At 39.7% G+C, this 27,771-nt stretch overlaps 1 protein-coding gene across 1 annotated transcript in view; it reads left to right on the top strand.

Moving 5' to 3' along the window:
* Axdnd1 (axonemal dynein light chain domain containing 1) overlaps window positions 1–24,145 on the top strand; it is a 128,703-nt gene extending 104,558 nt beyond the window's left edge. Inside the window, exons 21-25 of the mRNA XM_074047346.1 lie at window positions 10,305–10,391; window positions 11,995–12,099; window positions 16,319–16,401; window positions 17,169–17,476; window positions 23,876–24,145. Of these exons, the coding sequence (XP_073903447.1) occupies window positions 10,305–10,391; window positions 11,995–12,099; window positions 16,319–16,401; window positions 17,169–17,476; window positions 23,876–23,949 (657 nt within the window). The 3' untranslated portion in view covers window positions 23,950–24,145. The remainder of the gene's footprint in view (window positions 1–10,304; window positions 10,392–11,994; window positions 12,100–16,318; window positions 16,402–17,168; window positions 17,477–23,875) is intronic.
* The last annotated feature ends 3,626 nt before the right edge of the window (window positions 24,146–27,771 follow it).

The following is a 27,771-nucleotide window of genomic DNA, read 5'->3' as shown; positions in this document are numbered from 1 at the left end:
CAATGTCCTCTCTCTCCTATATCATTGTCTTCCTCTCTAATGATTCCATCTTATCAAGCTAAAAACAATCTATACATAATCATTTATGGCATTCTAAAAAATATGTCCTTCAATTTTTTTTCTCTGCTACTTTCTTTCTCTCCTTCCCATCACGATCACTTTTATTCAAGCTCTCAACTACTGCACGGTCACCAGTGACTGCTCTGAGTATCTCTAGTCCCAGAGTTGACCTGGCTTCCCTGTAGCATTTGGCTCTGTTGTTAATTCACTCCTTTTGTAATCTCTCCTCGTAAGACAGACATTCCCTGGCTTTTCTCTTACTTATTTTTATTTTATTCACCCTCTTTATTTTATTTTATTTTATTATTCATATGTGCATACAAGGCTTGGATCATTTCTCCCCCATGCCCCCACCCCCTCCCTTACCACCCACTCCGCCCCCTCCCTCTCCCCCCACCTCCTCAATACCCAGCAGAAACTATTTTGCCTTTATTTCTAATTTTGTTGTAGAGAGAGTATAAGCAATAATAAGAAGGAACAAGGGTTTTTGCTGGTTGAGATAAGGATAGCTATACAGGACATTGACTCACATTGATTTCCTGTGCGTGGGTGTTACCTTCTAGGTTAATTCTTTTTGATCTCACCTTTTCTCTAGTTCCTGGTCCCCTTTTCCTATTGGCCTCAGTTGCTTTTAAGGTACCTGTTTTAGTTTCTCTGTGTTAAGGGCAACAAATGCTAGCTAATTTTTTTAGGTGTCTTACCTATCCTCACCCCTCCCTTGTGTGCTCTCGCTTTTATCATGTGCTCAAAGTCCAATCCCATTGTTGTGTTTGCCCTTGATCTAATGTCCACACATGAGAGAGAACATACGATTTTTGGTCTTTTGGGCCAGGCTAACCTCACTCAGAATGATGTTCTCCAATTCCATCCATTTACCAGCGAATGATAACATTTCGTTCTTCTTCATGGCTGCATAAAATTCCATTGTGTATAGATACCACATTTTCTTAATCCATTCGTCAGTGGTGGGGCATCTTGGCTGTTTCCGTAACTTGGCTATTGTGAATAGTGCCGCAATAAACATGGGTGTGCAGGTGCCTCTGGAGTAACCTGTGTCACAGTCTTTTGGGTATATCCCCAAGAGTGGTATTACTGGATCAAATGGTAGATCAATGTTTAGCTTTTTGAGTAGTCTCCAAATTTTCTTCCAGAGTGGTTGTACTAGTTTACATTCCCACCAACAGTGTAAGAGGGTTCCTTTTTCCCCCCACATCCTCGCCAACACCTGTTGTTGGTGGTGTTGCTGATGATGGCTATTCTAACAGGGGTGAGGTGGAATCTTAGTGTGGTTTTAATTTGCATTTCCTTTATTGCTAGAGATGGTGAGCATTTTTTCATGTGTTTTCTGGCCATTTGAATTTCTTCTTTTGAGAAAGTTCTGTTTAGTTCACTTGCCCATTTCTTTATTGGTTCATTAGTTTTGGGAGAATTTAGTTTCTTAAGTTCCCTGTATATTCTGGTTATCAGTCCTTTGTCTGATATATAGTTGGCAAATATTTTCTCCCACTCTGTGGGTGTTCTCTTCAGTTTAGAGACCATTTCTTTTGATGAACAGAAGCTTTTTAGTTTTATGAGGTCCCATTTATCTATGCTATCTCTTAGTTGCTGTGCTGCTGGGGTTCCATTGAGAAAGTTCTTACCTATACCTACTAACTCCAGAGTATTTCCTACTCTTTCCTGTATCAACTTTAGAGTTTGTGGTCTGATATTTAGATCCTTGATCCATTTTGAGTTAATATTGGTATAGTCACCCTCCTTCTTTTAGTCTTCTATCTGTCCCTACCTCTTAAATGTTGATATTTTTTCCTTAGCTTGATTTCATTTCTCATTCCACCTGCTTCATATGACTGTGTTAATCTTATAGTTTTACAACTACCACATACTACCAAGACTCCCAAATCGAGTACTTAATGGCAGTCAGAAACTTTTATTTTTACTGCATTCTCTTCAAGCTATTGAAGAAGCTTCCATTGCTATCAAAGCCATAGTCTACAGGAATGATCTGTGGGTATGCATATCAGTATTCATGAACTTGAGAAGGAAGCTTCTATCCACACATTTTCAAGGCTTTATCACCTTCAAAAACTATTCATCTTTAACAAATAGTTGTTTTTCTGCATTGACCAAATCTTGATCAGAATTATTTTTTAATTAACCACTAAAGATTTCATTAACATCTTAAATCTGAAATTGCAGTATAACTGTAGAAACTTAATGAAGTAGCACAGACATGATCTTGGTTGCATATCAAATCTAGAAAAATTATGATATAAACAGGCTGATTTGTCTCTTACATTTCAGTGTTTCCAACATTTGAGAACAACCATATTCAATCTGAAATCTGGATCTGCTCTTCTTTTCCATTAATTTATCTATTCATGGAACATTGCCACAATATTTTAATTATTGAGCTTTAATGATACGTTTTCACATGTGGTAGGGCCAGCCCTCCATATTGATCTTTTTTCCCCAGGCATTTCATGATATTCTTGCTAATGTATTCTTCTGTATAATTTTATAATTTGACCTAGAAAAATATGATTTAAGAAACTGGGATAATATTGAACTTATATATTAACTTAAAACTGACATGTTTCTGATGCTGAATTGCCCTATCCAAGACCGTGGGATTTAAGATACCAACTTTTATGCCTTTAAATTTTTTGGGTCTGCTCCTCTTGTACATTTCTTGTTAGGTTTATGTCCAAGTATTTTATTTTTTGCTATATAAATGAGAAATTCTTTTTCATTGTATTTTCTAACTACTACCCATATGTTATTGATTTTCGTATTTTAATTTTATATGTTGCAGCTTTACTAAATTATCTTTTTAATTGATTCTTTGAGGGTTACCTAGACACTTGAATCGTCTACAAATAGAGATAGTTTTATGTTTTTCTTATAAATTCTGATAACTATAATAGCTTTTTCTCTTCAATAGTATTAAATAAATCTGCTTATTCAATGTTAAATAGCACTGGAGGTAGCAAGCATCCTGTTCTTGTTTTTTTGTTTTTTTCTTTTTCTTTTGGCAGTACTGGGGTTTGAACCCTGGGCCTCACATTTGCTAGGCATTGCTCTACCACTTGAGCCACTCTGCCAGCCTCCTTTTCTTGTTTCTGACTTAATCAGAAATGCCTTTAAATGATTTACCTTTAAGAAGTATGTTAATATGTGACCACAAAGCCACCATTACAAAAGATTCTGCAAGGGATCCTGCACACAGAAAGTGACACCCAACTTAACCATGAAAAGGCAGGCAGCACCAAACCACAGGATAAGAAAAAGCAAGACAGTAGAGAGTAACATCAAGTTAGGTACACACAATCAAACCTTCAAACAACTAAGATAACTAAATGGCAGGAATCACCACATACCTATCAGTACTAACACTTAATGTTAATGGACTTAATTCACCCATCAAAAGACACCGTTTGACAAAATGGATTAAAAAAGAAGATCCAACAATTTGTTGCTTACAGGAGACTCATCTCACCGACAGAAATAAGCATATGCTTAGGATGAAAGGCTGGAAGAAGATTTACCAAGCCAATGGCCCCCGAAAACAAGCAGGAGTAGCAATACTTATCTCTGACAAAGTAGACTTCAAACCTACATTGATCAAACGAGATAAAGAAGGACATTCCATACTAATAAAAGGGGAAATAGACCAAAAGGAAATAATAATCATCAATCTGTACGTACCCAATGTCAACGCACCCAATTTCATCAAACATACCCTGAAAGACCTAAAAGCATATATAAACGCCAACACAGTGGTTGTGGGAGACTTTAACACTCCATTATCATCAATAGATAGGTCATCCAAACAAAAACTCAATAAAGAAATCCAAGATCTAAAATATGCAATAGATCAAGTGGACCTAGTAGATGTCTACAGAATATTTCATCCAACCTCTACACAATATACATTCTTCTCAGCAGCCCATGGAACCTTCTCCAAAATAGATCATATCCTAGGGCACAAAGCAAGCCTCAGCAAATATAAGAAAATAGAAATAATACCATGCATACTATCTGACCACAATGCAGTAAAAGTAGAACTCAACAACAAAAGTAAAGACAAAAAACATGCAAACAGCTGGAAACTAAATAACTCATTACTTAATGAAGAATGGATCATCGATGCAATAAAAGAGGAAATTAAAAAGTTCCTAGAAGTCAATGAAAATGAAAACACAACCTACCGGAACCTATGGGACACAGCTAAGGCAGTCTTGAGAGGAAAGTTTATAGCCATGAGTGCATATATTAAAAAGATTGAAAGATCCCAAATCAATGACCTAATGATACATCTCAAACTCCTAGAAAAACAAGAACAAGCAAATCCCAAAACAAATAGAAGGAGAGAAATAATAAAAATAAGAGCTGAAATCAACGAAATAGAAACCAAAAAAACCATACAAAGAATTAATGAAACAAAAAGTTGGTTCTTTGAAAAAATAAACAAGATCGATAGACCCCTGGCAAACCTGACTAAAATGAGGAGAGAAATAACCCAAATTAGTAGAATCAGGAATGCAAAAGGGGAGATAACAACAAACACCATGGAAGTCCAGGAAATCATCAGAGACTACTTTGAGAACCTATATTCAAATAAATTTGAAAATCTCAAAGAAATGGACAGATTTCTAGATACATATGATCATCCAAAACTGAACCAAGAGGAAATTAATCACCTGAATAGACCTATAACACAAAATGAAATTGAAGCAGCAATCAAGAGTCTCCCCAAAAAGAAAAGTCCAGGACCTGATGGATTCTCTGCTGAATTCTATCAGACCTTTAAAGAAGAACTGATACCAACCCTCCTTAAACTGTTCCATGAAATAGAAAGGGAAGGAAAACTGCCGAACACATTTTATGAAGCCACTATTACACTTATCCCAAAACCAGGCAAAGACACCTCCAAAAAGGAGAACTATAGGCCAATCTCCTTAATGAACATGGATGCAAAAATCCTCAACAAAATAATGGCAAATCGAATTCAGCAACACATCAAAAAGATTATTCACCACGACCAGGTAGGCTTCATCCCAGGGATGCAGGGGTGGTTCAACATACGAAAATCAATAAACGTAATAAACCACATTAACAGAAGCAAAGACAAAAACCACTTGATCATCTCAATAGATGCAGAAAAAGCCTTTGATAAGATCCAACATCATTTCATGATAAAAGCTCTAAGAAAACTAGGAATAGAAGGAAAGTTCCTCAACATTATAAAAGCTATATATGACAAACCTACAGCCAGCATTATACTTAACGGAGAAAAATTAAAACCATTCCCTCTAAAATCAGGAACCAGACAAGGATGCCCACTATCTCCACTCCTATTCAACATAGTACTGGAATTCCTAGCCAGAGCAATTAGGCAAGAAGAAGGAATAAAAGGAATACAAATAGGTAAAGAAACTGTCAAAATATCCCTATTTGCAGACGACATGATCCTATACCTTAAAGACCCAAAAAACTCTACTCAGAAGCTTCTAGACATCATCAATAGCTATAGCAAGGTAGCAGGATATAAAATCAACATTGAAAAATCATTAGCATTTCTATACACTAACAATGAGCAAACGGAAAAAGAATGTATGAAAACAATTCCATTTACAATAGCCTCAAAAAAAATCAAATACCTAGGTGTAAACCTAACAAAAGATGTGAAAGACCTCTACAAGGAAAACTATACACTTCTGAAGAAAGAGATTGAGGAAGACTATAGAAAGTGGAGAGATCTCCCATGCTCATGGATTGGTAGAATCAACATAGTAAAAATGTCGATACTCCCAAAAGTAATCTACATGTTTAATGCAATTCCCATCAAAATTCCAATGACATTCATCAAAGAGATTGAAAAATCTACTGTTAAATTTATATGGAAACACAAGAGGCCACGAATAGCCAAGGCAATACTCAGTCAAAAGAACAATGCAGGAGGTATCACAATACCTGACTTCAAACTATATTACAAAGCAATAATAATAAAAACAGCATGGTACTGGCACAAAAACAGACATGAAGACCAGTGGAACAGAATAGAGGATCCAGATATGAAGCCACACAACTATGAGCAACTTATCTTTGACAAAGGAGCTAAAAATATACGATGGAGAAATAGCAGCCTCTTCAACAAAAACTGCTGGGAAAACTGGTTAGCAGTCTGCAAAAAACTGAAACTAGATCCATGTATATCACCCTATACCAAGATTAACTCAAAATGGATCAAGGATCTTAATATCAGACCCCAAACTCTTAAGTTGATACAAGAAAGAGTAGGAAATACTCTGGAGTTAGTAGGTATAGGTAAGAACTTTCTCAATGAAACCCCAGCAGCACAGCAACTAAGAGATAGCATAGATAAATGGGACCTCATAAAACTAAAAAGCTTCTGTTCATCAAAAGAAATGGTCTCTAAACTGAAGAGAACACCCACAGAGTGGGAGAAAATATTTGCCAATTATACATCAGACAAAGGACTGATAACCAGAATATACAGGGAACTTAAAAAACTAAATTCTCCCAAAACTAATGAACCAATAAAGAAATGGGCATGTGAACTAAACAGAACTTTCTCAAAAGAAGAAATTCAAATGGCCAGAAAACACATGAAAAAATGCTCACCATCTCTAGCAATAAAGGAAATGCAAATTAAAACCACACTAAGATTCCACCTCACCCCTGTTAGAATAGCCATCATCAGCAACACCACCAACAACAGGTGTTGGCGAGGATGTGGGGAAAAAGGAACCCTCTTACACTGTTGGTGGGAATGTAGACTAGTACAACCACTCTGGAAAAAAATTTGGAGGCTACTTAAAAAGCTGGACATCGATCTACCATTTGATCCAGCAATACCACTCTTGGGGATATACCCAAAAGACTGTTACTCCAGAGGCACCTGCACATCCATGTTTATTGCGGCACTATTCACAATAGCCAAGTTATGGAAACAGCCAAGATGCCCCACCACTGACGAATGGATTAAGAAAATGTGGTATCTATACACAATGGAATTTTATGCAGCCATGAAGAAGAACGAAATGTTATCATTCGCTGGTAAATGGATGGAATTGGAGAACATCATTCTGAGTGAGGTTAGCCTGGCTCAAAAGACCAAAAATCGTATGTTCTCCCTCATATGTGGACATTAGATCAAGGGCAAACACAACAAGGGGATTGGACTATGAGCACATGATAAAAGCGAGAGCACACAAGGGAGGGGTGAGGATAGGTAAGACACCTAAAAAACTAGCTAGCATTTGTTGCCCTTAATGCAGAGAAACTAAAGCAGATACCTTAAAGCAACTGAGGCCAATAGGAAAAGGGGACCAGGAACTAGAGAAAAGGTTAGATTAAAAAGAATTAACCTAGAAGGTAACACCCATGCACAGGAAATCAATGTGAGTCAATGCCCTGTATAGCTATCCTTATCTCAACCAGCAAAACCCCTTGTTCCTTCCTATTATTGCTTATACTCTCTCTACAACAAAATTAGAGATAAGGGCAAAATAGTTTCTGCTGGGTATTGAGGGGGGGAGCGGGAGGGGGTGGAGTGGGTGGTAAGGGAGGGGGTGGGGGCAGGGGGGAGAAATAAACCAAGCCTTGTATGCACATATGAATAATAAAAGAAAAATGAAAAAAAAAAAAAAGAAGTATGTTAGCATTGGAGTTAATTTGTCATTTAATTTATCATTTAATTTCTTTATTGTTCTTTCAAGTGCCCTTCCACCTAGGGATACTTTTCTTCTGCCTTAACCTTTAGTTTTGTTTAGTGAGGGTCTACTTGTAGCAAACTCAGTTTTAATTTGTCTAAAAATGTCTTTATGTTAACCTTATTCTTAAAATATTTGCTGGACATACAGTTAGCTCTAGAATTGTATTCTTTTATGCTTTGGACTCAGGGCCTCTTGCTTGCTAAGCAAATGTTCTACCACTTGAGCCACACCCACAGCCCTTTTTGCTTCTAGTTGTTTTTTTCAGATAGGGTTTCATGTTTTTCCCAGGTTGGCCTGGACTGTGACCTCCTATTTATGTATCCAAAGTAGCTAGGGTGACAGGTGTGTGCCACCATACCCAGCTTATTAGTGTGGCAGTCTTGCTAACTTATTTTCCAAGCTGGCCTTTAACCAAGATTCTTCCAATTTCTGCTGGGATTTCAGGCCTGAGCTACCACACCTGGTCTAGAATGGTTTTAGTTTCTCTCCATATATTAGCAATATTATTTCTACTGTTTTCTATATATTACTGTTACAAAATTGACAATCGAGAATTCAGTTGTCATTTCCTTCAAAGTTAACCCATCTCTTTTCTCTGACCACTTTAGAGATCTGTTTATCTTTGGCATTAAATTTACAATCTCACTCAGGGTGATGGCATTTTTCTTCAGTCAATATTTGAACAGGCTCCTTTGAAGTATTCAATACTGTTGACTACTCCTTTTCTCTTTTGGCTTTCCTGGTGGCCCTCTCATGCTTCTGAGGCTACTGATGGACGGGTTTGAGGCATTTAGCTACTGTGACTTCTTGTTCTTTAAGTTTTAAGGAATTGAAAACAAGGAACACTGGCAGAGTTATAAGGAATTTTCTTTATTGCCTCAAAGCGAAAGCAAAGACTGCTTGGAGAGACAAGCAGCAGGACCTGGAAACTAGTAGTCAGCTGAAATGCTTTGGATTTCTCCTTCTGTTGCACTTTCAGCTCCCCATTCATTTCCCCTCCCTCCAAAGTTCACTGGTTCCCAGAGTATGCATTTAGAGCCTCTGCTCCTTGGTTGTTTTTATCACCTCTGTTCTCAGCATGTTCTTGCTGCAGGTAGGGACTTTTGAGAAAAACCACCAGCTCTCTCTTATTACCACCTTGTGGGCTGGTGCTCTGCAGTTTCTCTTTTTGTAACTCTAGCCACACAGAAAGTTTAGCTAACCAAACTGTCAGCAGGGTTGTCAGCTCAACCTTTACACAGCTGATGGTATTACTGGGGTCTGCAAAGCCAGCAGTACTATTCCTTTACATTCTCCCTTGTCTTCTCTACTGCTTTATGTGATTAGCTTTTGGTACCACCTTGTCCTTATCCCATTTCACAGATTCAACTTGGAAGTGTGATTTACTTTCTTGGCTTTAACTAAATGCATATAACTGTCAAATCTCTCTCTCTAGCCCTAATCCTTCCTTGTAGATTACAAATCCACATATTTAATCACTTCCTGGATATTTGCAGTTAGATATCTCAGTGATCCATCAAACTCAACACAGCTTAATCTGAACTCAGCTCTCTCCCCAAACCTACCTATTCAACTTGTTCATTATCTCTGTGGATGGCATTATTATCTATCTTGTGGCCTAAACCGTAAGTCATGTGTCATTCAAGATGCATTTTTTTGATAGCCAAGTGTGGTGGTGCATACCTGTGATCTCAGCACTTGTGATGCTGAGGCAGGAGGATCCTGAGTTTTAGGCCAGGCTGGGCTACACAGTGAGACCCAGTCTCAAAAAAAAAAAAAAAAAACTTTCCCTTTAGCCATCCCATATCTGTCTAATCAATCACTAAGTCATCTCTCTTGAATTATCCCCCTTTTTACTCCTGGAACTACTGTGTTGTTCATTCTCTTCTAGTGATTTTTTTCTTCTTGCTTCTCTTCTCTCTCTCCCTCCTTTTCTTTTGTCCTCCCTTCTTTCCTTTCTCTACTTTCTTTTCCTTCTACTTTCTTGTTGCTAGAGTGATTGTCTTAAAATGAAAAGCAGATCAATTTTGTATTTCTTGTAGAATGAAATCCAGTCTCCCTGGCATGACAATCTAGCTCTCCTGTGTGATTGTGCCCTTATCCATTTGTCTCAAAGGTTCTGTCCTACTCAACTACCTTTGCTCTAGAGAACCATTTGTGTACATACAATATCCTCTGCCTAGAACTCATTTGTGCCTTCTTCTTTCCCTTCCCCATCCCACAAGGAAAGCTTGGACATTATTTCCTCCAGGAAACCTTCTTGACCAACTTCTTATTTCACCCCTGTCCACTATATGGTCTGGGTTAAGTGACTCCATACATCCACAGCATTATATTTTCTACAAAATTGTAAGCTCCTTCATGGCAGGGACCATTACCAACACTCTTGGTGTTCTTATCACTAGCAAAGTACTCAGTTGCAGGATTAGTGCTCATTTAATGTTTAAATAAACAATTGTTAATACTTATATACACTTTGATATAATTATTATTCAAATTGCATAGGAAGCTGTAAAACAATATATTGACCCCTTCAAAGAGGATAAAGAAAGAAAGGAAGATATGAGAAAGGAACAGGAGGAATCAGAAGAGGTAAGGTTATTTACTGTGTGTGGTGATGGGCACCTGTTGTCCCAAACTTGGGATTCTGAGGTGGGATGATTGCTTGAGCCCATGAGTTCAAGACCAACCCTGCAACATAGCCAGATCCCACCTTACACACATACACACACACACACACCAAAAAAACCAAGGTATGATTATTTACTATTATTTTTCCTCTCCTTTTATCTTTTTAAAGAATGATAGACAAGTACTGTGGAAAGTAGAAGTAGGTCATCTAGAGCAAACTCTTCCGCTTCCTTCCTGTCCTGTTCAAATCTAATTACACCTGTAGGTTATACTAATCCTTGCCTCCTTATTTTCAGAGGAAGAGGTGTCTCTTTTCCTTTCTAAATCTATTCATCTTCCTGTTAGCTTCATTTGAACCTATCCTATTAACTACATAATTTACTTGTCACCCTGATGCTGATTCTTTGTCTTTTCATTGCCAAATTTTTCAAATAGTGTTTAAACTCCTTATCTCCACTGCTTCAGTTCCCATTCTGAGCTGCCTTTCCCCTTTCTCTCAGGCCCAACCACAAACCTCTCTTCTCTTCACCCTGCTAGTAAGAGTTAACTACTAGTTGTAGTATAAACCCTTCCTGGGCATTTGTTGTTGTTGTTGTAGTAATACAATGATAACTGCCAACAATTGAGTGCCTGTTATGAGCTATATGCTCTGTACATGTTACCTCTGATCTTACAACACAACTTCAAGATATGTAATATTACCCTCATTTTATAGATAGGAAATCTAATTTCAGAAAGGTTGACTGACTTACTCAAAATGATGTAGCTTTAAATGCCAGAACCAATATTCAAACCCAGATGAATCTGGCAGGAGAGCATTTGCTGATTCTAGATTGACTGCTACTGTCTTTGGCTTCCAGAATTTTCACTTGCCTAATGTTCTCTATGGTCTTGATTTACTTCCCCAATGTTTTTTCTCTGCATATAGTTTAAAAGTTGCCATGACCCTAGGCTCGGGCCCTGGCCTTCTACTCACTGTAAAGCCATGGCACCAGAACAAAATTATTGTGTGATATCTAAGCCTCTTTTGACCAGCATTTTCTGTTTTGTTTCTGTTTCTGGTAAAGTGCTTGGCATATAGAAGGCCAAGTACTTTTTCCATTTATTTACAGAATAAGTTGAAACCATTATTATTTTTATTATCATCATCTGTAGACTTATTTCAGGCCCTTTCCTCTCTATTTACAAGCACCTATACAGTCTTCAAATATTTTCTCTCTGAACACTTCTTGGAGTTTTTAGGCAGATCTGGATGCATACAACTCTTGGAACATACATTTATGTTGGCAAGTAATCATGTAATAGTAATCAAGACTATTTCATTTTGTTATCTGTCTCTCTTACTATATTATGAGTTCCAGAGTTCTGGAAGAAATCCTCTTTCCTTTCCCCATAGACATCTCTTCCTGGTCCCACTGTCAGTATTTGCTGGGGTAAGCTTCCAAAAATGCCTTCTGAATGGTGAAGGCAATTAGAAATTTAAGGCTTCAGACATGGCTCCAGTAACTTGACATACACTGTGTTACACACCGGCTAACAGGTCCTTGGTGTCTCTGTGCTCTAGGAACCTTCAACATCTACAGAGAAGGAAGGACTCATTCGTTTCATTGGGCAAGATGAAAATATACATTCCAAACCTCTATTGGAAGGAAATGTATTATCTTCTTGGGTATGTATCTGAAACCTTACCAGGAAATCTAAAACAATTTAACATTACGTGAAAGTGATATGGATCTAATGTAACTTTTAGTTCCTCCAAGAAAACTAGGGGCTCCTACATAATATACTTTACAGGTTTTTTTCCTTCTAGCATCATCCCTAAAAAAACTCGCATTTTCTCACCTTAACTTTACAAAAACTTCTCATTCTTTAAACCTCATCTTAATATCAGAATTTCATCCCTCTCCTGATGTTAACAATCCTTTGGTATGTTTGACCAATTTTTAGACCTATCCATTTGGCAGATTTTATTCAGAGCTGTGATAAGCATGTACCTCAAATCACAAGATTGTTGGGAAATTGGAAACTTAGAGACAGTAGCATTGGAAGTTTAGCAGTAAACCAGATTTTAAATGTTTCAATAGAAATTTCATTCCAAGACCATTGTAGACTTAAGTCAGCTCTAGATTGGCTTCTGTCTCTCTACAGAACACTGTCACTTTTAGGAGTCTGTGAATGGACTTTCTTCCATCAATCCCCTGGAATTGGGTGCAACATTTTATGTGGATATTCATATGTGTATTTTCTTGGATTGGGGGAGGGGATCAATAGATTTCATCAAATTTCTCAACCCTAAAGTTAGGTACCATTTAATGGTTAGGGGGTCCGATCCATTGGGATAGGGTGTGGGTGATGTGTGTAAGGTTGGGGACCTGTGATAGGAATAGTGGTGGATGGCAGCTGGATCACTGAGATAGACAGAGGTCAGGCCTGAAGGCAGATTGCACTGATGTATATCCAGGGAAGTCTTAAGCAATAAGATCCAATGATGGTAGGAAGAATAGGAGAAATCATGTGGAAAACAAAACTGGGGTGAAGGTAGTACATGGGGGAGTTACAAACACATCTCCCCATAGTGGGAGCTTTTCAAAGAGTTTTTCAAATAATACATTAATTTGTCAGTCATTAAGCCTATGAGGCAAAAGATATAAGAGGAAGCAGTGCAAATGGAACACAGCATCATGAGACATTTACAAAATATAGCTCAAAATAAAGCTCAAAGTTACCAGTCCCCAGCAAAGCCCTCCTGCCTCAAGCATAGTCCCTTGAAGTAAGAATCCTGCTGAGTCACACAGGGCAGGCCTGGAGCCAGGCAGGAAGCAGAGAAGAAGTCGGGAGCCCAGAGCCCAGGGTGAAATTGAGGAGCTTGTATGTCTTTGATGGTATGGGGCTCACTGCTCCTGATTGCTACCTGTATCGGTCCACTTTCCATTGCTGGGACAAGATACCCAAGAAAGTTAACTTGAAGGAGGAAAGATTTATTTTGGCTCATGGTTTCAGAGTTCAGCTCACTTGGCCCAGTTGTTTCTGGGCTGTGGTGAGGAGCATGTAGAGAGAAAAGATGCTCATTTCATGGTGGCAGGAAAAGAGAGAGAGAAACAGAGCGAGAGAGAGAGAGAGAGAGAGGACAAGGGAAGAGAGGCTGGGGCCAAAACATACCCTTTAAGGCATGCCTCCCAATGACCCAGTTCTGGTTCAGAATCATTCCAGTGTTCTTGATTCAGGATGTCTAAATTCAGCAAGCACTTCCAGAAGATACCAAAAATGCTCAAAGCTAAGTGGACACTAATGCAGGTGCTCAGGGGCATGACCAGGTAGCCTACAGCCCAACTATTCTAACAAGGAACCGTCTTTGGTTTTTTTGTTTGTTTGTTTTGGTGGTACTGGGGTTTGAACTCAGAGCCACAGGGTGGCTAAGCAGGTGCTCTACCATTTGAACCAGTCTGCCAGCCATTTTCAAGACAGGGTCTCATGAATTATTTTCTGTGAGCTGACTTTGAGCTGCAATTCTCTGATCTCTGCCTCCCAAGTAGCTAAGATTACAGGTATGAGCTACCAGTGCCCAGCAGAAACCATCTTTTTAAGGATCATCTTAAACCCATGGGTCATAATTGTCCATAAAGAGTTACAGGTATATGAGGAAGATAGGGATTTTGCTGAGTCACCTATGTATTCCTTTAGATGGGCAAGCAGGGACAGACTTTGGGATTAACAGTATTTTCAGTCCAAGATTAGACATTCTGCCCTCGCCTGTGTCAGGGCAGACATAGGGCTGCTCTGTGGCTGAAGGAACCCCTTAGTGGTCTACATATTCCTCCTATAATACCATGTAACTCAGGCATCAGTATTAAGAGCAGTGATTAATTTACCCATTTTGTAACAGCAATAGTGAAGGGCCCTTGGAATATGTGGCTTGAGAAAATATCTCCAAAGCTGATAGAGCACAAAGTCTGCTGGGAGTTCAGTGCTGAGAATTGAATCCCAAGGAGCTAGGCCTATAGCCAGATCTTTTCTGAGGCACTCCCAAGCCAGAGAGGTTAATCTAATCAAAAAACCACTGGAGTCAGTCAGAGACTAGCTCAAAACTATAGCAGGTAAGCACAAACAGAGAGAGTCCTGTGTATTTTATTTTAAGAGCCCATGGGTCCATGTTTCTCTCTGCCATGGAGTAGAAGAGCATAAAGCTAGAGGAAGGTTAAGAATATGAACATGGGCTCTTGTGGCATCTACTTGGGTATGTGGGTGACATGTGAATGGTTGACACTTGACATATATAGATGTTGTGAGCAGCCCAACATCCAGTATTTCAGGCCATGGGAATTTCCTACTGAAGGGTTTGAAATAAACCCTAAAACATTGACTTATACTTGCAAGTATCAAAACAGAGGGATTTTCTCCTAATACATTATAGCTAAAAATATGCCTATTGACTGAACAAGGAATCAAAAGGTTCAAATGTACATGCTTAGTATACAATACTGGTTTACCCTAGGTTCCACCTATGGTTATAAGTGCTTCATGGGGCCATAAACCGTGTGTAAACTTCCAGTTCTAGAAGCATCTGCTCTGCAGAACTTTCTTTTGTAAAAGAATAAGTGGCATGTGCTCTGTAGGTACAACCACGATCACATGGTGCTAGTTCAGGCTAAAAATGATAGTACAATTGGCCTTCATTATCTGAGGGGCATCTGTTCTAAGACTCTCCAGTGGATGCCTGAAGCCACAGATAGTACCTGTGTTAGTTAGTTTTGCATTGCTGTAACAAAATACCTGAGATTAACAACTTACATGAGAAAAGGTCAGTTTTTGCTCACAGCTTCAGAGGTTTCAGACCATGGTCGTTTTGCTTTGTTGCCTTTGGGCCTGTGGTGAGGCAGAATGTCGTGGTGGTGGAAGAGCATGTGGTGGCACAAAGTTGCTCACCCCAAGGCAGCCAGGAAACAAAGAGAGACAGGAAGGGCTTGGGCTCCCCATCAGCTAGCTTCCTTCTATTAGGCCACACCTCCTAAAAGTTCTTCCACCTCCCAAGTGCGCCATGGATTGGGTATCAAGCCTTCAACACAGAGCTTTTAGGTACATTTAAGATCCAAACAATAATGGTGCCAATCCCTCTGTATAAGTTCAGCAGTACTGAACAGTACAGTAATGGCAATTAATCAAGACAGCTACTCCGGGGAACATGAAGGGCATGGATACAGAGATGATTCTCACCCCAGGAGGAGCAGAGCAGCCCGGGGCTCCATGCCATTACTCGATGCTGGCATGCAATTTAAAAGTACGTACTTCTGCTGTAATGTGCTATTCATTTGAAAATATTCTTACAATTTTTGTCTTCAGATTTCCTCTCTCACTTTCCTCTTATTTTGTTTTCAAGAATATATCTAGATTCAAATAAATTAGAGAGGTTTTTTTTGTATGTTTTTCTGCTAACAAAATTTATACCTTAACTGATTTTTATGAAGTTCCCTAAGAAATTTTAAGATGTTACTGGATTTTGCAATGTTATGTGCTTAGTGAAGTAAATTAATAGGAAGATAGGTATAATTTCTTCAATCTTTAACTTATTAGAGAAACATGTCTGCCCTTCTCCTTATTTTGAAATCTTTTACCTGTTTTTGTTTTATTGTTTCCCCTACCTCTTTTTTGCAATGCTAATGGAATCTGTGCCCACCTAAAGTATGAATAATTGGAAATTGCTGTGCTATTTAGCCATAGACAATGCCTGCTACTCTTTTTTTGTATGTTAAACATGTGTTTATTCATCTACTAGATTAATATGAGTAATAGAAATGAATATTCTGGAAGGCTTGACTACAGACATCCTGAAGAAGTAGCATATTAATAAATGGGACTCTTGATTCATTAATGTCACATATTTCCTTTGTCAGAGAGAATCAGCTAACCAAGGTACATTGCCCCAAAAGTATCTCGAAGTAATGGCTGTAATTGAACATATGGAGGGAAAGTTAACGTAAGTATGAGGTGACGAAATGGTAAGAGGATGGCCAGAAATCTGTACTTCTTGGCTCACCTTTGTCTGTTGTGCTTGCTTTCTTCTCACTGGAGTGATGGGTATCTCCAAATCTCCTGCTAGAGTCAGTGAACTACCCTGTTGTAATAGGAACATCCTTCCTTACCCACAGTAAAGATGGAAGTGTCTATATGTGTATGGTGGGTACTCAGGAGTGATCCCATTCAAAAATGGATCTGGGAGAAAATACTGTGGTTGAGTAAAGATGTTGTATGACCAAAGAATAGATGGTTCATGTTGCTGAGGATACCGAGAGAAGAGGATGATGGCCATGTAGACATATGACATGTGCTCTAATAGGTAGGAAGCACAATCTGGCTTTCTTAGTTGGAACATCAGGTTTTAGAGGTGCAAAAGAAGGGACACTACTGGATTTATTTTGTTGGATCACATCAAGTATGTGAAACCAAAGTTAACTACTAAAAAGGGATTGCTGAAGAATTTCAAGTACCTCAAACTCAGATTTCTCTAAGAAATATGCTATATTCTTAAGTCATAGCATGATTTCAGCTCTGACATCACTATCAAGAGCAGCTATTAGTCCCTCAATTCTTGGTTAGTCATTGATGGCCCTGCTTTCTGTATTTGAACTCTTTAGAAAGATTCTAATCCCACTGCATTTTTTTTAATTTAATGAGTTTCTGTATCAAAGATACATTTTCAATCCTCTGCATTTTGCTGTGTTCATTGAACTTTGTCCACATCAGAGAGATTGAAAGCAGAGCCAGACGTGCAGAAGAAATGTTTGACGCAGCAAATGAGAAGCTTCATTATACCCTCATAAGAAACAGAGATCTGGAGAAGGAATTGCAAGAAATAGTGCAGTCCAGAAAGGAGTTTGAAAGAAGAAAACCAGATGAAGGAGAAAAGAAAGAGGAACAGAAAGAAGAAGAAGCAGCAGAAGAAAAAGAAGTAAAAGAAGAAAAAGAATTTTTCAAAAAGGAGAAAGAGGACAAGGGAGGAGAGGAACAAGAAGCCAGTATGATAGGAAGTTCCTCAAAATATCTAAAGAAAGGTAAGTGTCACTTTCTTACTTTGTTTTATTTAGGTATATTTATGAAAGTATGTATGGAGTACAAATATGTATGTCTGTATGTATGTACATATAGACATACATATGTTTATTATCTTTTTGACAAGACTGGAGTTTGAACTCAGGGCTTTATGCTTGCAAAGCAGGCACTCTACCACTTGAGCCATGCCTCCAGTCTTTTTTGCTCTGATTATTTTGGAGATGGGGGTCTCACAAACTATTTGCCTGAGCTGGCCTCAAACCTTGATCCTCCCAATCTCAGCCTGCCAAGTAGCTAGGATTACAGGTGTGAGTAGCCAGAGTCTAGCTAGATCACAAATATCTTAAAGGAGAATCAATGTCTTTAAGTGCTGATAGAATACTCTGTACTTCTCATAGGCATGCAAATAATTCAGCTGTCTTATTCAGAGAACTCACAAAAAGGAATGCTAAATAACTCACAATTATAAACTAGCTTGAGATATAATTTTTACTTTAAAAACTGACAGAGATTTTTTTAAAAATGAAAGATGCTGATTAGAAGTAGCAACATAGTTTTACAAATAATGCTTATGGGAAGAAAAACAGATACAAACCTTTTAGAATATAATTCAGTAGTATGTATGGATGTTTCTTTTAACATATGCATATACTTCTACCTAATAATTTCACTCTTGAGAACCTAGTCTAAAGAAATACCTGGGCATGGTGGTGTGTTCTTTTTTTAATTTTTTTATTCATTTATTCACATGTGCATACATTGTTTGGACCATTTCTCCCCCCTGTCCCTCACTCCCTTTCTTTCCCCCCTACCCCCCTTTGCTTCTAGGCAGAACCTGTTCTGCTCTTATTTGTAATAAAAGAAGACAAGCAATAATAAGAGAGACAAAGCGTTTTTGCTAGTTGAGTTAAGGATAGCTATACAGAGAGATTCCTAGCATTGCTTTCATGTACAAATATGTTACAACCCAAGTTGACTCATCTCTACTTGACCTTTTCACTAGTTCCTGATCCCCTTCCCATATTGACCTCTGTCGCTTTAAGGTTTCTGTATTAGCTCCTCTGCAGTGGGGACATCAAACACTTTCATGTTTTGGGTTTCCTACCTATCCCCATAACTCTCATATGTGCTCTCCCCTTAGCATGTGACCCAAGTCCAACAATATTGCAGTATTTTCCCTTGATCTAAAGTCCGCATATGAGGGAGAACGTATGATTCTTGGGCTTCTGAGCCTGACTAACCTTGCTCAGAATGATGTTCTCCACTTCCATCCATTTATTTGAGGATAATAAGATTTTATTCTTCTTCATGGCCGAGTAAAACTCCATTGTGTATAAGTACCACATTTTCTTGATCCATTTATCAATAGTGGGGCATCTTGGTTGTTTCCATAACTTGGCTATTGTGAATAGTGCTGCAATAAACATGGGTGTGCAGGTGCCTCTGGAGTAACCTGTGTTGCATTCCTTTGGGTATATCCCCAGGAGTGGGATTGCTGGATCATATGGCAGGTCTATGTCTAGATTTTTAAGAAGCTTTCATATGTTTTTCCAGAGTGGTTGCACTAGCTTGCATTCCCATCAGCAATGTAAGAGGGTTCATTTTTCTCCACATCCTTGCCAACACCTGTTGTTGTTGGTGTTTTTGATGATGGCTATTCTAACAGGGGTGAGGTGGAATCTTAGTGTGGTTTGATTTGCATTTCCTTTATGGCTAGAGATGGTGAGCATTTTTTCATGTGATTTTTGGCCATTTGAATTTCTTCTTTTGAGAAAGTTCTATTAAGTTCAGTTGCCCATTTTTTTAATTGGTTCATAGATTTTAGGAGAGTTTAGTTTCTGAAGTTCCCTGTATATTCTGGTTTTGAGTCACTTGTCTGACGTATAGCTGGCAAATATTTCCTCCCACTCTGTGGGTGTTCTCTTCAATTTAGAGACCATTTCTTTTGTTGTGCAGAAGATTTTTAATTTTATGAAGTCCCATTTGTCCATCCTTTCTCTTAGTTGCTGGGCTGCAGGGGTTCTATTGAGGAAGTCCTCACCTATACCTATTAGTTCCAGAGTGTTTCCTGCTCCTTCAGAACTCTGAAGTTCTGAAACTTCAGAGTTTCAGGTCTGATATTTAGGTCCTTGATCCATTTTGAGTTGATACTAGTACAGGGTGATAGACATGGATCTAGTTTCAGTTTCTTGCACATGGATAATCACTTTTCCCAACATTTGTTGAAGAAGCTGTCTTTTCTCCATCATATGTTTTTGGCATCTTTGTAAAAAATGAGATGGGTATAGTTGTGTGGATTCATATAAGGATCTTCTATTCTGTTTCACTGGTCTTCATGTCTTTTTTGTGCCAGTACCATGCTGTTTTTACTGCTATTGTTTTATAATATAGTTTGAAGTCGGGTATTGTGATACCTCTAGCATTGCTCTTTTTGCTGAGTACTGCCTTGGCTATTCGCGGTCTCTTGTGTTTCCAAATGAATTTTAGAGTAGATTTTTCAATCTCTGTGATGAAAGTCATTAGGATTTTGATGGGAATTGCATTAAACATGTAGATTGCTTTCGGTAGTATAGCTATTTTTACTATGTTGATTCTACTGGTCCATGAGCACGGGAGATCTTTCCATCTTCTGTAGTCTTTCTCTATCTCTTTCTTCAGGAGTTTGTAATTCTCTTTCTACAGTTCATTCACATCTTTTGTTAAATGTACTCCTACATATTTGATTTTTTTTTGAGGCTATTGTGAATGAAATTGTTTCCATATATTCCTTCTCAGTTTGTTCATTGTTGGTGTATAGTAAAGCTAATGAGTTTTGTAGGTTGATTTTGTATCCTGCCACCTTACTGTAGCTGTCTATGGGGTCTAAGAGGTTTTGGGTAGTTTTTTGGGTCTTTAAGGTATAGGATCGTATCATCTGCAAATAGGGATCATGGTTCAAGGCCAGACAGGGCAAAAAGTTTGTGAGACTCCCACCTCAGCAATAGCTGAGCATGGCTTGTACCTGTCATCCCAGCCATGCAGAAAGTATAAAATAGGAGGATCACAGTGCAGGCCAGCCTGGGCAAAAAGTGAGACCCTGTCTCAAAAATAACCAGAGCAAAAAGGGCTGGAGATGTGGCTCAAGCAGGAGATCTCCTGCCTAGCAAGTGTGAAGCCTTGAGTTCAAACTCCAGTACCATCAAAAAAAAAAAATCCTAAATACAGAGAAAAATTTATATGTAGAGATGTTCTGTGTATTATTAAATGTAATAGGAAAATATAAACAAGCTCCCTTTCCAAATTTTGTTGTATCAATATGCTTAAACATTATGCAGCTATTAAAATGTTAAGAAAAAGTTCATGGTAACAAGGGAAATTTTTATGTTAAAATATCAAATGCAAGAAGTAGGATATGACACAATTTCTTAAGGCTATAATGGAGACCAGAAAGAAATATGATCAAATATTGGCAGACGTTGTCTCTCAACAGAGGTTTATGGAGAATTTTGTCCTTATTTTATGTTTTGGTACTTGTTGAATTTTCTATGATTTAAAAATGGCTTTAATTCTGCAGGAAGAGGAATTTAACTTTACATTTTATCTCCAATTAGTGCTGTAATCAGTCCACAAGCAGATCTCAATATTTTGAATACTGGAGAATTTTTAAAAATTATTTTTGATTTCATCTCCAGCCTGTTGTCTGTTCCCAGGACAACTGCAGGTACAAGGGATGGTACTTGGAAAAAACTACTTCTGTTTCCTTTGTCACCAGCAAATGCAATATAGTTAATCAACAGTGGGGAGTGGATTATGAGAAGCCTATGAGAACTTGACATAAGCACAATTGTACTCACTGATCTTCAGGCTAAGTTTGGCACAGCCCCAGCTGTAGAAGAGAGCAAGAGGCAAAGTGCAGCACAGCTGCTTTTCCTAAGTTTTTTACATTCAGAGAAATAAAGAGCAGGTTTCCCTTGTTACAATGTCATGCCCCTCCCCCATCTCCTTGTTTACCACTGGATATAAAAGGCTCTCTGAAGGAGGATGTGAGGTTTTTTGATGAGGGATTCTGATTGGCTGGCTGTGGGCTGCTTATGAGGCTGCTGCGAAAATGCTGCTGCTGCTGCTGTGGCTGAGTTATACTAGAGATTAGAGGAAACATGGGACAGTGCAAGTCTGCACTGAGACTTCAAGAAAGATAAAGAGAGAACATGGGACTGTGCAAGTCTGAGGGCCAAAACTTTAGGAGAGATTAAAGGGAACACGGACAGAGCAAGTCTAAGGAAAGAGACTTTAAAGAATAGAAAAGAAGACTTTGGAAGTAAGGTTTTAAAGAATAGAGAAAAGAAGCAACGAGGCTGTTGTGTGTCTCCAACTGAGCACCCAACACACCTGACCCCAACTTTATGCATGTTTGTCTTCTATCCTTTGTCCTTTCTGCATCTCCAGTCACCCCGTTAGGTCAGGGAGAACCAGAAGCTTGTGAAAGCTTGCTACAGTCAACCCTCACAGCCCCAGTCCCAGCTCCGCTGTCCACTTTTGGGCTCCTTTCTCTACAGGAGCTTTTCTTCTTTGTGTACTAGGAACAGCTGCCACCGGCAGGGAGGTTTACGGCCTGTGGGCAGGGTAGGTTCCCGCTTGCTCCACGAGCCTCCCAGTTTTTGTTTCCAAGGGCAGCAAGTGTCCAAATGACGCCCAAATGAATCAGAGAGTAAGGGGAGCAGACAGAGCACTAAGGTTCTGCACTGGCAGGAGGAGAACGGAGGGACGTAAGTGCTCTGCAGCTGGTCTTGGTGCTCACAACCCCTGCCAGCAACTCAGGAAGTCTAGGGGCATCAGTACCACCTTTTTTGGAGGAAAAGTCTGAGCTCATTTCCTCTACTGCTATCAACTTTGAACTGGTAAAAATGTTATTTACTCCAAGTGCAACAATCCTTTAGCTTTAGGGTTTGAATTTTTATGAAATAGTTTTTATGAATTTAAAATTTTTCATCCTCTCAAATTCTGGATTCAGTTTTATCCCAATAATTTGAAAACTAGATTTAGAGAGACAAATATGCAAACCATACAGAACCCCTATAGGTTGCTCAGGGTGTAGCTCACATGGTAGAGCCCTTGCCTAGCCAGAAGCTCTGAGTTCAAATCCCAGTACCTAAAAAAAAAATCTATAAAACCCTATGTATTAAACTGCAGAATTACCTAACTGTGAATGAGGGACTTTACTCTTGGCTATTTCCCTGAGGAACTTTAGGATTAGGTTTAATCCAGAACTGCAGTTTTAATTAGTTATGGCAAAAGATGACTCCCCGCAACCTGCAAACAGTAACCTATACAATCTCATTCTTACCCCTCCCGACTCCTTCCAGGCACCAGCATGAAGTCATTGACAGGGGACTCAAAAAGTGAAAGATGAAAAGTTTTGCAAAGCTTAGGGAGCGCTTTCTTCTCAGCAGCAATGCAGTTCCCATTCCCTGCAGGTGACCTGACAGTTTCTCCAGAAAAGCCCCAAAGAGTATTTTGCATGGTTAGCAGGTAGCCCCTTGAAAACCCACAGGCACCTATGGAGCCATGTAACACTGCTACATTTATCTGAGTTCTTACAGTGAAATCGTTTTCCATTCAAGTGAAAAAATGGAAAATTAGACTATGGTTAAGAAAGAGCCTGTGAGGCTAAGTGCAGAGAAGACCCAGACAGAGTAAGGGAACATAATTTTTGTGTTTATGTCAGTATTTCTAATCGTTAGCAAATCACTATGCTGTGAGCCATGATTGGAGAAAGGAATTGAAAGGGAAGTTTCTAAACAACATAGACATAACACAGGGCCACAGTTGAATGTGGGGAAGATACACTGAAGCTATACAAAGTGTGAACAAGGTGACCAAATGTGAGCTGGAATGGCAGCAGCCAGCCTGATGTCAAGTTGGAAAGTTGAGCATTCTGGAGCCTCTTTTCATGCCCATGTCAGGGAGAGCAGGCTGGATAGCCAAAGGCCCCCTGTATCCATTGCAGGGGTGGAACTTGGATAGGGTCTGTGCTCAAGAGACTGGACAGAGAGGGCGGGGGACAGCACAGGGTTCAGGAATGGGCAAAAGAAGGTACTGAACACTAGCTGTGTTTGAACTTTTTCCACCTCGCTTGAGCTATGTACGAGAAGGAGAGGATCTTCTTTCTTTCCTTTGCTCCTTGATCACCTAATCTCTTACCTGAGGACCTAGGCCTGGAGCAGTGAACTGACACTTAAACTTAGGGAAATGCATTCATTGTGCACCCAAATAACAGATTTAGAGTCAAATTTTAGACACATAACATGTTTGTATCTTGAGGGTTACTTAGGTAGAATGAAATTTAAAATCTTTTTTAAAAGTCCTTAGCAAATATAAGATGCTATTGCTACAATACTCTTAGTTGTTTTTATCTTTTTCAGAAGCATCAGACAAAGAGGGTGCTCCCAACGATGAATCTAAACCCCAGACTAACTCTAAGAGCAAATCCAAGTAGCATGCATGGAGCGCTGGGGTTCACAATGGCTGCAACCCCTGAACACACCCACAGGCTGCTGGCTGCAGAGCTGACAACGTGGCACAGTTATATGGACTCCCTTTGCAACAGCTGTTAGAAAAGCCATGCTACACTACCCAAGAGCAGTGGCTATAGGACGTCAGTGCATTAGTTTACTTCTCAAATTAAAAACAGCTGATGCAAAAATGTGTTAGCCTCTTTGATTTCCTGAGAGGTCTGTGCAAAGTGTCAGTTCCTGTCAAGAAGATAATGTTTTAGAAAATTTTGAACTCTGTAGAGAAGACTGGAAAGTAAAAAACTACGTTTTCAGTTTAGAAGGGAAGATCTTGATAATGTCCCTTGGGTTCTGCAACATTTTCCAGTTTTTGCTGATTTTAGATATTCTTGTGATTTCTCTGATCCTCACAATAATGCTACAGATAGGTGGGAGAGACACTGTTACCCATTTCTCAGGAACAGTCCTGGAGTGGATATAGGACTTCCTAAGGCCACAGAGCTGATTGGTGTCAGAGCCCCTAGCTTGCGAGACTCAGGTCTAGCAAAGTGCTACCAGCCATAGTTCCTGTGGCTTCCTCTACCTCCTCCACAGGGGCCTGTATTGCTAAAGATTCACTCAGCATCTCTATTTTTTTTCCCTTTGCTAGCTCATTTGTCTGCTTGTTTATGATCTTAAATCCATCTTGGCATGAGAGATGGATTATCCTGCAAAAATAAGTTGCAAGTGACAAATGTATGTTGTGGGCAGAATTTAGTAAGGGTTTGCTGTTCCTGGCTCACTCGCATTCACTTATCGTGCTGGTTCTAAAACACCTGTGGTGAGATTGCTACAGGTGTTCCTTTGGATTTTTCTCCTGGAATTTTAAATCTTTGCCTGCTCTTTCACCTTAAGAAACTCCCTGACTCCACAGCACCCAGGCTTATTTAACCCAAACCCCTAGCTGAGCCTGCCCTGGCCATCACGAATTTCAGAGGGACAGGTTCAGCATTGTGTAGGATATACCTGTGCCTACTAGAGGAAGTCTGGTCAGTTCTACTGACCAGATGTAAAGACCTCTGGGGAAAGAAAACATGAATTTCTTCAGGCAGTTCATTGTACTCATGACCCAATTGATAGCCAGACTAAGCTGTTGGCTCATGCTCACAGTTACTACCCACTGGGGCGTAGCCAGCCCTGCTGTGGTCCTTTCCCCAGGGTTCCGGATGGCTAGCATATTTCAGGGGGAGGATGTTGCCTGATTGCAGAGTAATTTCTATTGGGTTTCCCACATCACAGGAATGAACAGTCATTTCCATATGAATCAGTAGCCTCTATGAGAGCCTTCCTTGTCCCTCAGAATGTGTCAGACACCATGATAGCTCTATCAGGTAGAAGGCTTGGTCTCTAAATATCAGGATCATGGCCATTGTTACCCCAAGTATAATGAGACATCTGGCACCAAGGACCTATGCACATTGGGTGGTTTGGTTGTGAGTCATAGAAACCCACTCCTGTAAACCCAATTAAAAGAATAATTTATTTAAAAGATGTTGGGTAGCTCAGGGAATTGGAAGTCTAAAAACTAGGCTAAGAGTAGATAGGAACCAATTCATTTTAGAAGACCACAGGCATAATCTCTCACCACTCACTCCAGTGCTACTATGAAACAAACTCCAATCATTTCTTCAGTCCTAACGTTATTTTGCGAAAGTCTCAGATTTCCAAGAGAGAGAAAGGCTACCTTGCTGCCCTGGCTCTCCAGTAGAGAGGAAACTGATTGGCTGTGTCACTCTCTGTGTCTCACCCCGTGTTAGACTTTCTGTCACTGTGAAAAATACCTGAGAAAAATAGAAGGAGGAAAGATTTATTTTGGCTAGTGCTTTTATAGGTTTATGCTTGTGGTGAAACAGAGTATCATGGTGGCATGTGCATTTGACAGAGGCTGTTTACTCATGGTAGCTAGGAAGCACAGAGAGTAACAGGAAGGGGCAGGACCAAGATACACCCTTCAAAGGTTGTAGCCTGTCAAAGACCCTCCCCTAGTCATCCAGTTCTTCCAACCAGGCCCCACATTCCACAGTTCTACCACCTCCCAATATATTTATATATTTAATGGATTAAACCATCAATTAGGTCAGAGCTTCCATGATCTGATTGCCTCCTGAAACAACTTCACAGGCATTCCCAGAAATGTGCTTTACTAATCTAGGTGTCTCAATACAATCAAGTTGACAAGATTAACCATCACAGCCCTCAGTCTCAGTGATGAGGTGATGCATGTCTCTGGAGCTAGAGGTTGGCAAGATGGTGCCATGATGTACTTAGGAACTTAGGAAGCTTGGAGTGCTGCCCCCTTATCCACCAGGCCTGGCTCTTCACCACACACCTACATGTATTCCATGCACATGGACACTTTGATATCATTCCCTAAGATATCTGGTCCTACTTACAGCTTATCTTACTGACTTGACCATGGTAAGGTCACTTGTCTGGTACTCTGTGGCACACACTGACTGCATTTTCCTCTCATTCTTGATTGTGTTAGCTTTCCATCACTACAATAAAATACCTGAGGCAATTACAAAGAGAAAAGATTTATTTGGGCTCAAAGCACTGGGGGTTCCAGTCCATGATTGACATGTCCATTACTTTGGACCTCTGATTAGGTAACACATCATAGCCTGAATTCACAGTAAGTGAGAAGACTTACCTCATGAGCCAGGAAGCAAAAGAGAAAAAGAATAGGAAGAGACCAGGGTCCCACAGCCCTCTTCAAGGGCATACCCACAATAACCTAAGGACCTCCCACTACAGCCTCCGAAAGGTTCCATCACCTCCTAGAAGCCCCACCTGAGAGACCAAGCCTTTAGCACATGGCCTTTGGAGAACATTCATTCAAACCATAGCATCAGCCTTCCCTAACTGGAGATCAATAACCCAGATATTGCTGGGAAACCTGCATCTTGCATTTTACTTTCAAAGGCTGTTAGAAATCCTGTTTGTAGGCCCCAAAACTGTAGAGCATTGTCTGTCCATTTCAGGAATCCTAAATAAATGTCTCACCAACAAGTGTTTTCCTACAGGAAGAAAGGGATTTTCTCTAGAAGTTTAACTGCTGTAGCCCTGCTGCTTGGGCCTATGTACCTGCAAAACTTAAATGGTTTTTATGAGGTAACACCTGGAGTTCATCAGAACTTCTATCTCTGCCTCAGAAAAACGGAGAACTTATTCTAGCCAGGCAATCTCCTCATTTAGGATTGCGAAGCAAGTCCACTGACCTCAGAGATTCACTGCAGAGAGCAGGTTTCCTATGAGAGCAACCAGTCTAAAATGGTACACCTAAGAGTAGCCTTCCAGAGATCCCCTAAGCAGCCTCAGTATACAGCAGTGCACTCCTGTTCCTGAATGACAAATGAAAAGCTGTCATGGCTTCTGCCTATCTGGAAGGCACCTTCATATTTGCAGGGTTTGGGCCTCCATGACAGCCTGATCTGGCAGAGGTGTATTTTAAGCCACCTCTCAGCCAGCTGTGAGAAACACATTGGAAAAGTATGAAGATAAGATGAACGGTTTCCATGTCCTGTCTTGCTTTCTGGCAGGCAAGATGTGCTTACTCCAGCCCCCACCCAGATGCCCAACTGATTGTGCTGTTTGCAAATATATACCGGTAACTTATCTCCCATTTTCTATTCTGGTTATCCAAATAATCAAACATAGCCAAGAAAGAGAAAGAGGCTGCCTGATTTCTGGCTGTAAGTGTCACCCAACAAAAGGAGAAAGTCTTCTCTTCTGCCCTGCTTTTGCTCTGCTATGATCCCAAATGG

The sequence above is a fragment of the Castor canadensis genome, chromosome 11 (assembly GCF_047511655.1).
Source record: "Castor canadensis chromosome 11, mCasCan1.hap1v2, whole genome shotgun sequence".
NCBI classification, from domain to species: Eukaryota; Metazoa; Chordata; class Mammalia; order Rodentia; family Castoridae; genus Castor; species Castor canadensis.
The sequence above is the reverse complement of the archived record's forward strand: the minus strand, read 5'-3'. Positions and strand labels throughout refer to the sequence as shown.